This window comes from Schistosoma mansoni (genome assembly GCF_000237925.1).
Source record: "Schistosoma mansoni, WGS project CABG00000000 data, supercontig 0080, strain Puerto Rico, whole genome shotgun sequence".
Lineage (NCBI taxonomy): Eukaryota > Metazoa > Platyhelminthes > Trematoda > Strigeidida > Schistosomatidae > Schistosoma > Schistosoma mansoni.
The window spans coordinates 527,140-539,526 of record NW_017386030.1 but is presented as its reverse complement, the minus strand read 5'-3'; the positions used below and the strand labels follow the sequence as shown (position 1 = coordinate 539,526).

General features: G+C 39.6%; 1 protein-coding gene across 1 annotated transcript; it reads left to right on the top strand.

Annotated features, from left to right (window-relative positions):
- Positions 1-944: 944 nt before the first annotated feature.
- Positions 945-12,363, top strand: Smp_133350 (nucleolar GTP-binding protein, putative; the record flags this gene model as incomplete). Its single annotated transcript, XM_018790498.1, has 9 exons — positions 945-1,194; positions 1,228-1,331; positions 1,364-1,414; positions 1,483-1,636; positions 5,909-6,217; positions 9,452-9,736; positions 10,836-11,266; positions 11,705-11,858; positions 12,085-12,363. The coding sequence occupies exons 1-9, from the start codon at positions 976-978 to the stop codon at positions 12,361-12,363; spliced, it is 1,986 nt and encodes a 661-aa protein (XP_018646229.1). The 5' UTR covers positions 945-975.
- Between the last annotated feature and the right edge of the window lie 24 nt (positions 12,364-12,387).

Here is a 12,387-nt window from a genome sequence, read left to right as displayed (position 1 = left end):
GCATCTAATTCAAGTTGGGGGTGAACATCCCAATCCAGCTGTTTTAGACAGTCATGTAAAGCTAACACATTCAACCGTTTGAAATTCCAACGCCTGTTTTTGGTGGGATATCTTAGCTCAGTTTTGGGGACAAAACTGAGGGATAGAACGGCGTGATCGCTTTTCCCTAGTGTAGCCAGAATCGGGAGGTCGTCGACTAGGAATTCTTGGTTTGTGAATACCCAGTCTAAGCTCGACGGCGTCTGACTGTTTCTCCAACGAGTTGCTGACTTCACATTTTCGAATAGTCCCGAATCATCGATGAGGTTGAAGAAGCGAGCTTCAGTACGGTTGTCACCTTCAATGTAGGTATGTTCCATGAGGTTGACTCTAGGAAGTTTGAAGTCCCCTAGGATACGAGAGAATCCGAGACGCGTAGAGCGAGTAAATCCTTCCAACAAACGATTGTCGTACTCGATGTCAGCAGTGGGCTTCCTGTACATGACCCCGACTAGACACCTTGAGGTGGTAGACAATCTTACTGAGCACCATACTTATTCATCAAGATTGAGAAACTCTTGGTTGTGAAGTTGGTTCACCTCTAGGCATGATCGTATGTATAATGCTACCCAGCCCCCCAGTTAGTAGTGAACTACTGGTGTCTTTATAATACCACGTATTATCAACACCTTTTGTTGATACATCCCAAGCGATATTAGACCCCCACAGTGTTAAAGACTGTAGGTAATGTTATAGGTTGACAGACCTCCGATTACTGAAGATTCAATCGATTGTTACTTGTTTTTCGTAATGCACATTTTGAAATTTATCGTCATTCAAATTGAAAAAAAGAGAGACCCTAGTTAGAACACCCATCATAAAGGTTAAAATAAGCCAACTGACGTCCTTTAGTTTATCTGACAGTCAAAATAGACTGTTGTTTATTTCTATCAGTTGTTAAGGTCACATCCAGCCCACCACCAACAATCGTCTGACATGCCGTGCTACAACTTTAAGAGTATTACGGTGGTACCATCTTCCAAAGACTTCATTGACATCGTCTTATCGAAAACACAACGGAAGACTCCTACTGTTATTCATCCGCAATATGCAATCGGACGTATTAGACATTTTTATATGCGTAAAGTCAAAACGTGTCAGCAGTTTTACCATGATAAACTTCAAACAATTCTCACAGAATTCCCGAAAGTGGAGGTAGCTAAGCAATTTTATTCAAATAAGGTTTAGAATATACACCCATTCTATGCAGATCTCATAAACGTTTTGTATTCCAAAGATCACTACAAACTTGCATTAAGTCAGCTTAATACTGCCAAGAATTTGATTGATGGGTAATATCTTTTACTTCATGGATTATTCTCAGTATTGGTCGAGATCAGGTGAAGATATTAAAGTATGCAGAATCTCTATATCAGTGTAAAACACTCAAACGAGCTGCTCTAGGCAGGCAAGTTTAATAAGTTACAGTTAATCATAGGTTAGGATGTGTACAGTAATCAAGAGACAAGCAGATAACTTGAAATTTTTGGAAGACACACGACAACACATGTCCAGGTTACCTACCATTGATCCGGATACCCGCACTATCATCCTATGTGGTTTCCCGAATGTTGGAAAGTCGAGCTTTATCAACAAAGTAGGTTAGCAAGCTTGGCATCCCTTCTCGCCAGTAATATTATATATTCTAAAGCCACGTGTGTATTCGTGCATCTGTTTTCTCACTTCATGTTTTAGGTTGTTTCTAACTCATGTAAACTACTCCTTTATTGATTTAAGACAAGCAGACTCGAAACTATTCTTCCAAAAAATAACGAACGAGAGGAAGCTAGGAAAACCACTAGTCCGTCTAAAAAATTTCATGTCACATTGTTTAAAAAATATTTTGTTATGTTGAACATGTTATTTACCAGTTACAATAATTGGAGAGATACATCCGTGAACTATTAATTTGTCAAGTTTCCCCGAGTGAACTGACCTATGAAAATGACTATAATTCCGGGTTTAGATATCTCACTGAAAAAAATCAAGTGATAATAGTCAGTCAGTTAAAACGTAGAACTTTGTACGTACATCAGTTCGATTTGCCATACTGCATAAGCACTGATATGCAGTTGTCGATTGAAATCCCATAGTGGTAGAAGTAGTAAGAGTATAAGCAGTAATCTGAAAGATTAGGGTTTGATGATGTTATTCACGAAGTATAATCCAGTGAAATAAATTTTGAAAGAGAAAAAAGCAACGACATAAAGATCAGAATTTGGGAAAACACAAAGAATGGATGCACTTTCGCCATTGCAAACGATTTTGAGCCATGTCATTCAAGGTCTCTAACCATCGGTTGCTATCATCTCACGAATCTCAACCAGGTAGTCTTTTATTTTATTTATTTATTTAAACACATAAATATTGGTACAAGGAAGCACCAGATACATATGCGCCATACAAATCTCATCCGATTTGCTTGAGGGCTGTGATACTGCCCAGGTGCCCGAACTGAAGCAGGTGGTTTTCTTAGGGGGCCACACCCCGAGCCTTTGAACGAAAGGTCTGATCCACAAGGCAGTGGAGCATCGTGAGGAGATGCAGTCCCATGGCAGCCGTTGACCAGCAGCAGGTTCATTCGCCATTCGTTCCATCAGGATACTGGAGCCCATGTGCACCATTGGTTTGGAATCAGGGTTTTCCAACTCCCCTAGGTGGACCCTCCGTGTCCACCAACCCGGTTAAAGCGCCGGACATTCGCTTTTCGTCCTCTCACTTTCGTAAACAACACCCCCGCCACGAGAAGGCAGTGAGTAGGACTTCCCTGGCAGAGGCTATATATTCGCTGGCCATGTGAGAGCATTTCGAGAGAGTGGGCTCTCCCCACTCTCGGCCATACCAGGGCATTTGGGGGCACCAGGTAGTCTACACCTACCAACATGGTTCAGTCCAATTGTCAGTGACTTCATGGATTTGTGCTACGTTTTGGTCTGGCCGCCCCTAGCTTTCTTCCAACCTACTCCTGCACCATGGAACATTGCACGTCTGGGCAGTCGGTGGTTGGGCATACGTAACACGTGTCCCAGCCATCTCAACTGATGAAGTTTCAATACTTCATCAATCGATTTGCCATCCTTACCTAGTACCCGTCTCCTAACAACTGCATTACTTACTCGGTGGTCCCAGGATATACGAGCAATGCTTCGAAGACATCTATGATCGAATACTAGTAACCGACGAATATCATCTACTCTTATCGGTCATGCTTCACCGCCGTAAAGTAGGACGTAACGAACTGCTGCACAGTCAACCCGTCTTTTGGTTGCTAGACGGATATCTCGCCTACGCTACAGATGACGCAAGTTAGCAAAAGCTAGTCGAGCCTTATTTATTCGTGCTGAGACTTCGTCATTGCATAGGCTTCTTATTAGCCTGTGCTTAAGCTGACTCCGCTCTTCGTTATGTTCAGAGCCGGGTGGGATGAGTTTTCGAGCATCTATCAGTGCGGTGGATGCTGTTGAGATCCAGTGTTTCTCCCTAACCTTATGGTGTACCGTACTAGCAGATGTCACTGCCGTTTCTACAGCTTTTCGGATGTCATTCCACGCTGCCTCGGGGTGGGCACAACTTACATGTCTGCCTAACTGTTTTTCTAGTTGTTCCTGAAATATATTCTTAACTTGCTTATCATTAAGTAGAACCATAAGAGGCTTCCCTGCAGTGTCTTTCCTACGCCCAGTAAGACACAGACAGATACGTGCTCGCACTAGAGCATGATCTAAGTCTAAACATGTGCTCCAGAATGAGCGACAGTCTTCTATCGAGCCCCTCCATCGGTGGCTGATAGCGATGTGATCTAGTTGGGTTCAACGTTCGGACGAATTTGGGGGTCGCCATGTCAGAAGATATTTTCCTTATGCTTAAAGTTAATATTTGCAAGAAACAGGCGGTTATCTGAGCATAGCTGCAACAGACGGTCGCCATTATCTGTTATTTTAGCCACGACACCATAAGATCCACCTAGGTGTCTTTCCCTTTCGCTTAGTTTGCCTACTTGAGAGTTAAAGTCACCAGCCACTATTACTACATCAGAACGCCTAGCTTTTCGGAAGTCGGAAAGTTTCTTTTAGAACTCATCTTTTATATCATCTGAGCTGCAGTCAGTGGGAGAGTAGGCAGAGACGACGAAGAGGCAACGACGAGTGTCCCTATCTTTCGAGTCCTTACTGTTCCGTTTAGTCGGACAGCACACAGACGAGTCTAATGGAATCCGGTCTAAAAGAGCTAGTCTGCCCTACGACTCAATGCTATACCTACACCAGAGAGGCCACGGGAAGCAGCATCGGGGCTTCCAGATACACGAAGTGTGAATCGAGTTGGTTCTTTATTATGACAGTGAGGTAAAATGAATGATGTTACTCGAACCCTGTATGCGCGTATCGGAGACGCAGCATACATCGATGGTGCGAGGTTCTTAAGTCATAGCTAAGGAGGCCTGTTGTCCTATTTGGCACAATGTCCAGACGTTAAAAGTTCCTACATATAGTTTAGAGCGTGGTTTCAGGAGACCGGGAATAAAGTTCCGCGTACTCAAATCGTTTGCCCTAGCGGTGCAAGGTGGTAAAAGGACGTGAGAAGGGTTGGTCATGGAGATAAGAGAGTTATTAGGAGGTGTTGGAAGGATTTGAAAGTGACCAACTTGGTCTCATGTGCTGTTACAGATATGAGGGCTAATATCACTTCCCGGCTCCCCACACCATGGAAGGGTATTTTTTGAAGGACCTGAAAAGGAAGTTGGATTAGTGTTGGTCTTAATGACCTGGGAGCGTAGCCGCAAAGTCCAAGGGATAAATGCTTAAGGCTGGTCACGCACGGCCTTTCTGTGGGGAACTTCTGACGTGTTAGCTCCGTTCTTCAAGGGGCCTTGCCGCCGGAGGCGGAAATCCGTGAGGTGGGGTGAGGCATGACATTTTTACGGTCGACCTTTTCTAACCCCTTCCTTCTTTGTGGGAAGGCAGCATCGCTGTTATGCTGGTTGTCCGAGGGAAAAACCTTACTGCTGTCACGCCCCTCTACAGTGAGCAGCACGACTTCGCCCTCAGACCTTGAGTTGCTGCTTTTAGTCTTTCTGTTCTTCAATCGGCCTGCCTGGCATGTAGAACCTACAGGAACATATGTTCTAGCCAGTATACCTCGGTTGGGTCATCACGATAGGCATGCCCGATCACCACGTCAAGGCAGCAGCTGCGGTCGAGTAAGTAATAATAACTTGTGTCCCAGTCAGCTCAACCAACCAAAGATGTTACCGGTCATGCTCAGTTACATAGGGATAATCACATTTTCAATTTCATGAACATTGTCCTTTTTAAGTATTTCACCCAACATTTATCGTCAACATATTAATAGTGTAAATTTCGTCTGGCGAAAATAACCAGTTTAATATCAATCAGTATTTGTTCATAAGTTTGAATATTTTGCACAACTTTGATTATCGTATATAAGACTTAATGTAATCAATGGACACCAATATGGCATCTCTGCTCGTTATACTATTGTCTGTCATCCATAATTTCTCCACGAAATGTTCCATATACTGAGACGGAGCTACTGAATAAACCCTAAGATGATTGTAAGTTTTATCTGTTTGAATCCTTTTAGTTATAGTGACTTTTCACATACCCTTAATATGAGTGATTATTTCTGTTTGTGATTAAGCTTTATTTGCATGTATATGGCTTTAGATTACATCTCAAACTATCCTTCTTGTAACCATTTACAACTAGAGTGGAGTTTGTTTGTGTAACGTATTCACTAAATGAATCCTGGTGAAATGCTGGATTATGTGTTTCATAAATGAAGCTTATTTTTTCCGTTCATATGTATACATTGAAATGTGATATCCATTTACTTTCATTTCTTCATTCAGATAACTCGAGCTGATGTAGACGTCCAACCGTTTCCATTTACAACTAAATCTTTATTTGTCGGACACACAGATTATAAAAATTTACGATGGCAAGTAATTGATACACCTGGTGTATTAAATAGACCTTTGGACGAACATAACACAATCGAAATGCTATCCATTACAGCACTTGCACATCTACAAGCTGCTGTAATATATATCATGGATTTGTCTGAACAATGTGGATATACTATACAACAGCAATTAACGTTATTCCAAAACTTGAAACCTCTTTTCCGTAACAAACCTCTTGTAATAGCCGCTAACAAAGTAAGCTTGAAACCTCCAAATAATTGGATCTATTGTTACACCACTTTATATAATTATATCATCAAAATCCAGTATCGTTGCCTTTGCAACATCCTAATTAATTGTAACCTAATTCTAATGATTGTCGTTCCCTAAATATAAATTCGAATCCCTCATTTGTGTCAATCCCTCGGACGAGAGAACAGTTGTGTCAGTTTACTGAACTGTTAAAAAACTAATAATAAACCCATGGTAGTTGTTCGTGTAGACTCAGATAGACCCTTGTTTTTTTAAAACAATGTCCGTTAGAAAGCTATTGAGTACCAAAAAGAAGTCCAGTAAATGTTTAAAAAAGTATCCCAATATCCGAATCTTTCTGCCAGTTTAGCCTATCTGTTTCTTAAACTGCAAGTAATAACAGCTGATCTTTAAAACTATGATGGATGGAAACAAAAACAATAATTTGAGTTAGGTTGTTTAAATCCCAGTTCAAGAAGTTCAGGTGATATTCATTACAACTCTGAACTTGGGTCACTAAGTTTCCAGATAAGTCATATAATATACTGATGTGAAAAGTCAAAATGTATTTTTTGATTGTAATCAATCAAAGTAGATATGTCAGTGTTGTCACCTAAAGAATGTCAGTCAACATAAATCCCATCTAATGCTAAAAGAAACCACTGCGGACAAGTGATAAGCAGAAGTTTTCTGCCAACAGCATTCAACTGTATATCATCAGAACAATGCTATTGCACGGTTGTGCAGCATATTCGTCCTTCAGTGTCCACAAAACTTTGCTAACAACAGATGCTGTATGTCGGTAAGTGGGTTTAGTTCTATGTCAGTATTTTCAGTAACCATAACTACGTTACTTACGTAACCCAAGTCAATTTCACCTAATTGACTGATAATTAAGAGATGTGGCAATCCTGATGGATGGTCTCTAGTTCGACAACAAAATTCTTCAGTTTTGCTAACCACCTAACTATGTTTTGCTTCGTCGATCAGTTCTGTACTCATCTATGGTACAGTGACTTTTGCATCGAAGCTATATCAAATTGATTAGGTTTTTTCTCCTAATCAAAACAGTGGCTACCTCGTCAACATTTTAAAACATACAGTTATACATTAGATCCCTTTTGTCCTTTCTCACTGTCTTCACCAAACAAAGCTACATCTGAAGGAGCATATGACATTCGAGCTCATTGTGAACGTCATGATAACAAAATGAATCCATAAACAATCAGACATAGGATAGGTTGTATCTTACGACAACATATCAATGGCAACGTTGAATAACAACAACAAAAACAAGCAACCGTAGCAGATACCAAATAACAGCATTTGAATAGTAATTTTCTAACACTGTAATGTACTATTACCATCACTTCCGCTGAATCTTTCCATCGGTACCAATTATAGGTTATGATTCAAAATTATAACCATATAGGTTACAAATCTTTTTTATTGAGTGTTACAACTGGTGTTCAATCTGAATTCACTGCCTAGTATCATGTTGATGTTACCACAGAGAATATTATATAGTTAACACGTCCCAACGCTCCATCATACTCATGATGAGCCTTAGATCAATAAGATAAACTGGTTAGAATTTCTGACTCCTTAACTTCGTCTTGTTTCGCTGACCAGTTCCATACCTTCATTTGGTACAGTAACTACATCTTAGTTTTTGATCACCTCATAACTAAACACCAGTCCTCTTTTGAAATAATTGATAATTGTATTCATCTCAAAAATTATATTGCTGGATCGAAAATCCTTTCCATCCTCGATGTTCTTGTTGATCTTTCTTTCAATCTAGCAGTATTCATGATCACTACATGAGCTGCTTTTATTGTTTTCTACGTTAAGACACCACAGATTTCGCTTTCTGAGAAACATCATCCATGTTTCAGTGCTCCAGTCCCACTTCAGTTTGTCTGCCTTCCTTTTGTACAAACTTATTAATGTAGGTCTGTGCAGTCATTTAATAGACAGATGTTCCTCGACCTATTTTAGTATATTCCCATTTACAAGAAGGGGCTTACCGAGAGACATTTAAAGTTTCATACCTAATCCCTTGCGGAGTAATTAACACGCGCTCCTATGCCTCATACTAGGACTGAACAACTTTCCACTGCTTCCTCGATCTTAATAGTTGTGTACCTTATGTAAACCATAAACGAACTAATCTCTATACACCTGCGCTAATACCAATTTTAATCTTCGTCAAACAAATGATTTCGTAAATTTAACGTGACATTTAAGTGCATAGAAGGTAACTGCTTTGTTGTAGCAGTAGATGCCTAAGGTGGGCTTCTCCATATGTGTATTCGAATGAATCACCCACAAACTCAGCCTTCATTACAATTAAGTCAGTCAGCTACAACGTAAGACCAGGCACATATATGTATCGGTCAAAAGTTGCTATACCTCACCAGCACAACAAGATGAACACCGAATTCATAAAAATAGTTAATTTAATGGTGGTAATATGCAGAAGGAAGATTGTGTGTAAAGAAGATATGAAGCAATTTTAATATCATTACGATTAAAGCACATTTATTTATTTATTTAAACACAAATATTAGTACAAGGAAGCACCAGATAAATATGCGCCGCACAAACTTCATTTGGTTTGTGTGATACTGCCCAGGTGCCTAGACTGAAGCAGGTGGTTTTCTTAGTGGGCCACACCCGGAGCCTAAAGGGCTAGTCCACAAGGCAGTGGAGCATCGTAAGGAGATGCAGTACCATAATAGCCGGTGACCAACGATTGATTCATACGCCATTTGTTCCTTCAGGATACTGGAGCCCATGTGCACCATTGATTTGGAATCAGGGTTTTTCAACTCCCCTATGTGAACTTTCCGTGTCCACCAACCCGGTTAAAGCGCCGGACATTCGCTTTTCTTCTTTTCGATTTCGTAAACAACAGTAATGCCACGAGAAGGCAGTGAGTAGGACTTCCCTGGCAGAGGCTATATATTCGTGTGACCATGTGAGAGCATTTCGAGAGGGAAAGCGGTCTCTCCCCCCTCTCGGCCTTACCAGGGCATTAAAGCATATACTGTCTAGAAAATGGGTAATTTTGTATTCTAAATAATCTCATTAACACGTTTCTATGTATGTAGTGATGGCTTGTTATTATTTTTTTCTAAAATGAAACTAATAACTAACTGGTTTTATTCATTAAATTAAAAACAATTCAAAGAATCGTAAAAATCTAAATATCTTCCAATTCACCCTTTCCAGGTTGATATTAAACCATTTGAAGAACTATCTGAAGAAGATAAACAATCAATTAATAGTATTGTCCAGTGGCATACTGATAAACAGGTCAGAGATCCAGATCGACCAATCTTTGTTGAAATGTCCACTGTTACTGAAGTTGGTTTAGTGACTGTTCGTTCAGTTGCATGTGACGACTTGTTAGCTCAACGTGTACAAGCGAAAATTCGAGCTGCTACTCTGCCAGGCGGTAATGTTGATATTTCTAATCGGTTGTATATAGCTAAACCGAAACCAGACGAAAATAAGGTAATGTCATGTACTTTTTTGCAGATGAATGGTTAGATAACATGTCATTTTTTGTGTGGCTTTATATGATTCTACATCTAATACTTGTCACTTGACAATACACCATTGTCCTAGTTTACGGAGTACACCGCACCTAAGTCAATCTATGTGTTGGAACTCAATTCCATCTTCTGTGATTTTGAAGTCTAAAAGTATGTCTCGAAAATTAGTATACAAACCTGAACTTGGTTAGCGTGTCGTATCATAATTTATGCAATTGGACAGAATAAGGCCTCAAGATTGACTTATTTCAAGTGCTTCAATATCGCCACAGATTTCAATGAGTCATATCCGACAACATTTGAGGTCATTAGTTTTCACGACCTTTAAGACCTCGGCGAGTCACAGAGTGAGCAGTGCTAATTTCACACAACTTATTTTAATGGTCCCAAGTCGTATACTAATATCCTGTCTTCTTTTTCTACTCAGTTCCAGCATCAGGAAGTATTTAATAGAATGATAACTGAAGAGGACGATATGCTGGCGAAACGTCAGTTTTACTGACCTTAAAGTTTTGTCACCTAAAATAATGACTTATTTCGTAGAAAAAAGGTGTCGATTTCCCAAAGATCATGGGAGACAAAATCAGAACTATGCATAGAAGCAGAATACCGCAATTTGCTACACTTCTCAGGAGTAGTTTTAAGAAAGTGTGTTAAGTAACAAGATTATAGAAAATAGTTGGTGGATACATTATATTGCCATACGTTTTAAGCTAAATTACCCATTGTTTGAGTATTGATTTTTCGCAGTGGATCAGTCGTTAAGGTGTTTGACTTCCAACTCCAAAGTCACAATTTCAAACCACATCCCACTTCTGTTTGACCAACCGGGCAGTATCATTAACCTTCATACTTACTGAAGGTCAGGTACACAAATCCGTACCTGATAAATGAGTTTAGGTAATTGACATCAAACATATCAAGAACGCTTGTTTGAAAGCTCATATTTTTCACACTATTCTCAAGTTAACAGTCCTAGTTTTTACTGATCGATGACATGTTTTGTTCTACAATCACTTTGATTGATCCTGTTCTCCTTTAATTTTATTTTGATGTAGACAGATGCACCATCTCGTCCACCAATAATTCCCGACGGTGTTCTAGATAAACAAAAGAAACGTATACTTAAACGTCTTCGTATTGCTAATTCACTACAACCTTACTCGCAACTTGAAGACGAAGATGACAACCCATCGAAACGTCGAACAATGCGTGATCGTGAACCAGATGCTGATCCTGATGAAGGCTTCATATTGAATTTAAGAGAGCATTGGCGTATAAAATGTCCTGAAGAGGCAAATGATATAGTCCCTGAGATTTTGAATGGACATAACCTGATCGACCTATTCGATCCTGAAATTGAGGAGAAGCTGAATGCTTTAGAAGAACAAGAGACTGCTCTCGAAAATGCTGGATTTTACGATGAATCTGAACTACTGAAGAAGGAAAATGACCCAGAAATGAAAAAAATCAAAGAAACCGCAGCAAAGTAAGAAGTTTTACATATTATTCTGTTGAAACTACATATGTAACTGTTAGTAACTTCAGCTGCTTCAATTCTAGATTTAAAGAAGACAAAGCTTAATTCTTTTGCATATTGATATTATTGACCTGTCACACTTATAGCTTCATGGTCAGTACTTTAATGGTAATAAAATGAGAAGCAACTAAACCCGGCAGCATGAAATTTAAAAATATGCCATTCAAATGCATTAATGCTTAAAAGTGAAAATAATTCAGATTCTTTGTCCTACGTTCTGTCTTTGCGTTGGCCTATTCGTGTTATACGTCTGATGTGATTGCACCAAGAACCACAGTAAACCTTTTGCTTTGAATGGTTTGTCTTCTATGTAATCACTCTTTTTCGAAAGCATTGTTATGTTGCATCAGGTTTAAATACATCTATTCGTCTCTCACTCTATTATAGGATAAGAGAGGCACGAGCATTGCGTGTTTTGGAATCACGAGCTCGTAAGCAAGTACGTAGACCTCAAGTACCTCGAAGTGCTCGTTCAGTTAGTGTACATAAAATACATAAAGATCTTGGTGAGCTTGGTTTGGAGGTGGATATGCATGAACAGGTAAGCCAGGGTTTCTTTACTTTTCTCTCATCTAACTTTTAAAAGTATAGTCATATAAAATTTTGAAGGGATTTTAGCTATTGAAATCATATAATTCTTTAAATATTTTCCTGACAATCTCGTTGTTGTCCGCAGATGAAGGACTTGCTGCTTATCTTAAATAGCTTTTTCATACGTTTAGTTGACAAAATAACCTTAGTTATATGTTCTTCTTGGTTATTTTTAGGGCGAACGTGGTCGGTCACTAAAGAGAGCTGCTAGAGCACGGAATTCAACACCAAATCTACACCGTGAAGCTTCAATTGCACGTGCATCTGTATCGCGATCTAGATCTGGTTTACGTGATGAAAAAATGCATGACACCGTTAAACGAATGTCTAAAATTGCTCAACGTAAAGTGGTAACATTAGCACGTAAAGGCGAAGGAGATCGTCATATTCCAACACTAAAACCAAAACATCTGTTTTCAGGCAAACGAGGAACTGGAAAAACTGATCGTCGTTAATTTATTCCTTTTGAACGACTATAT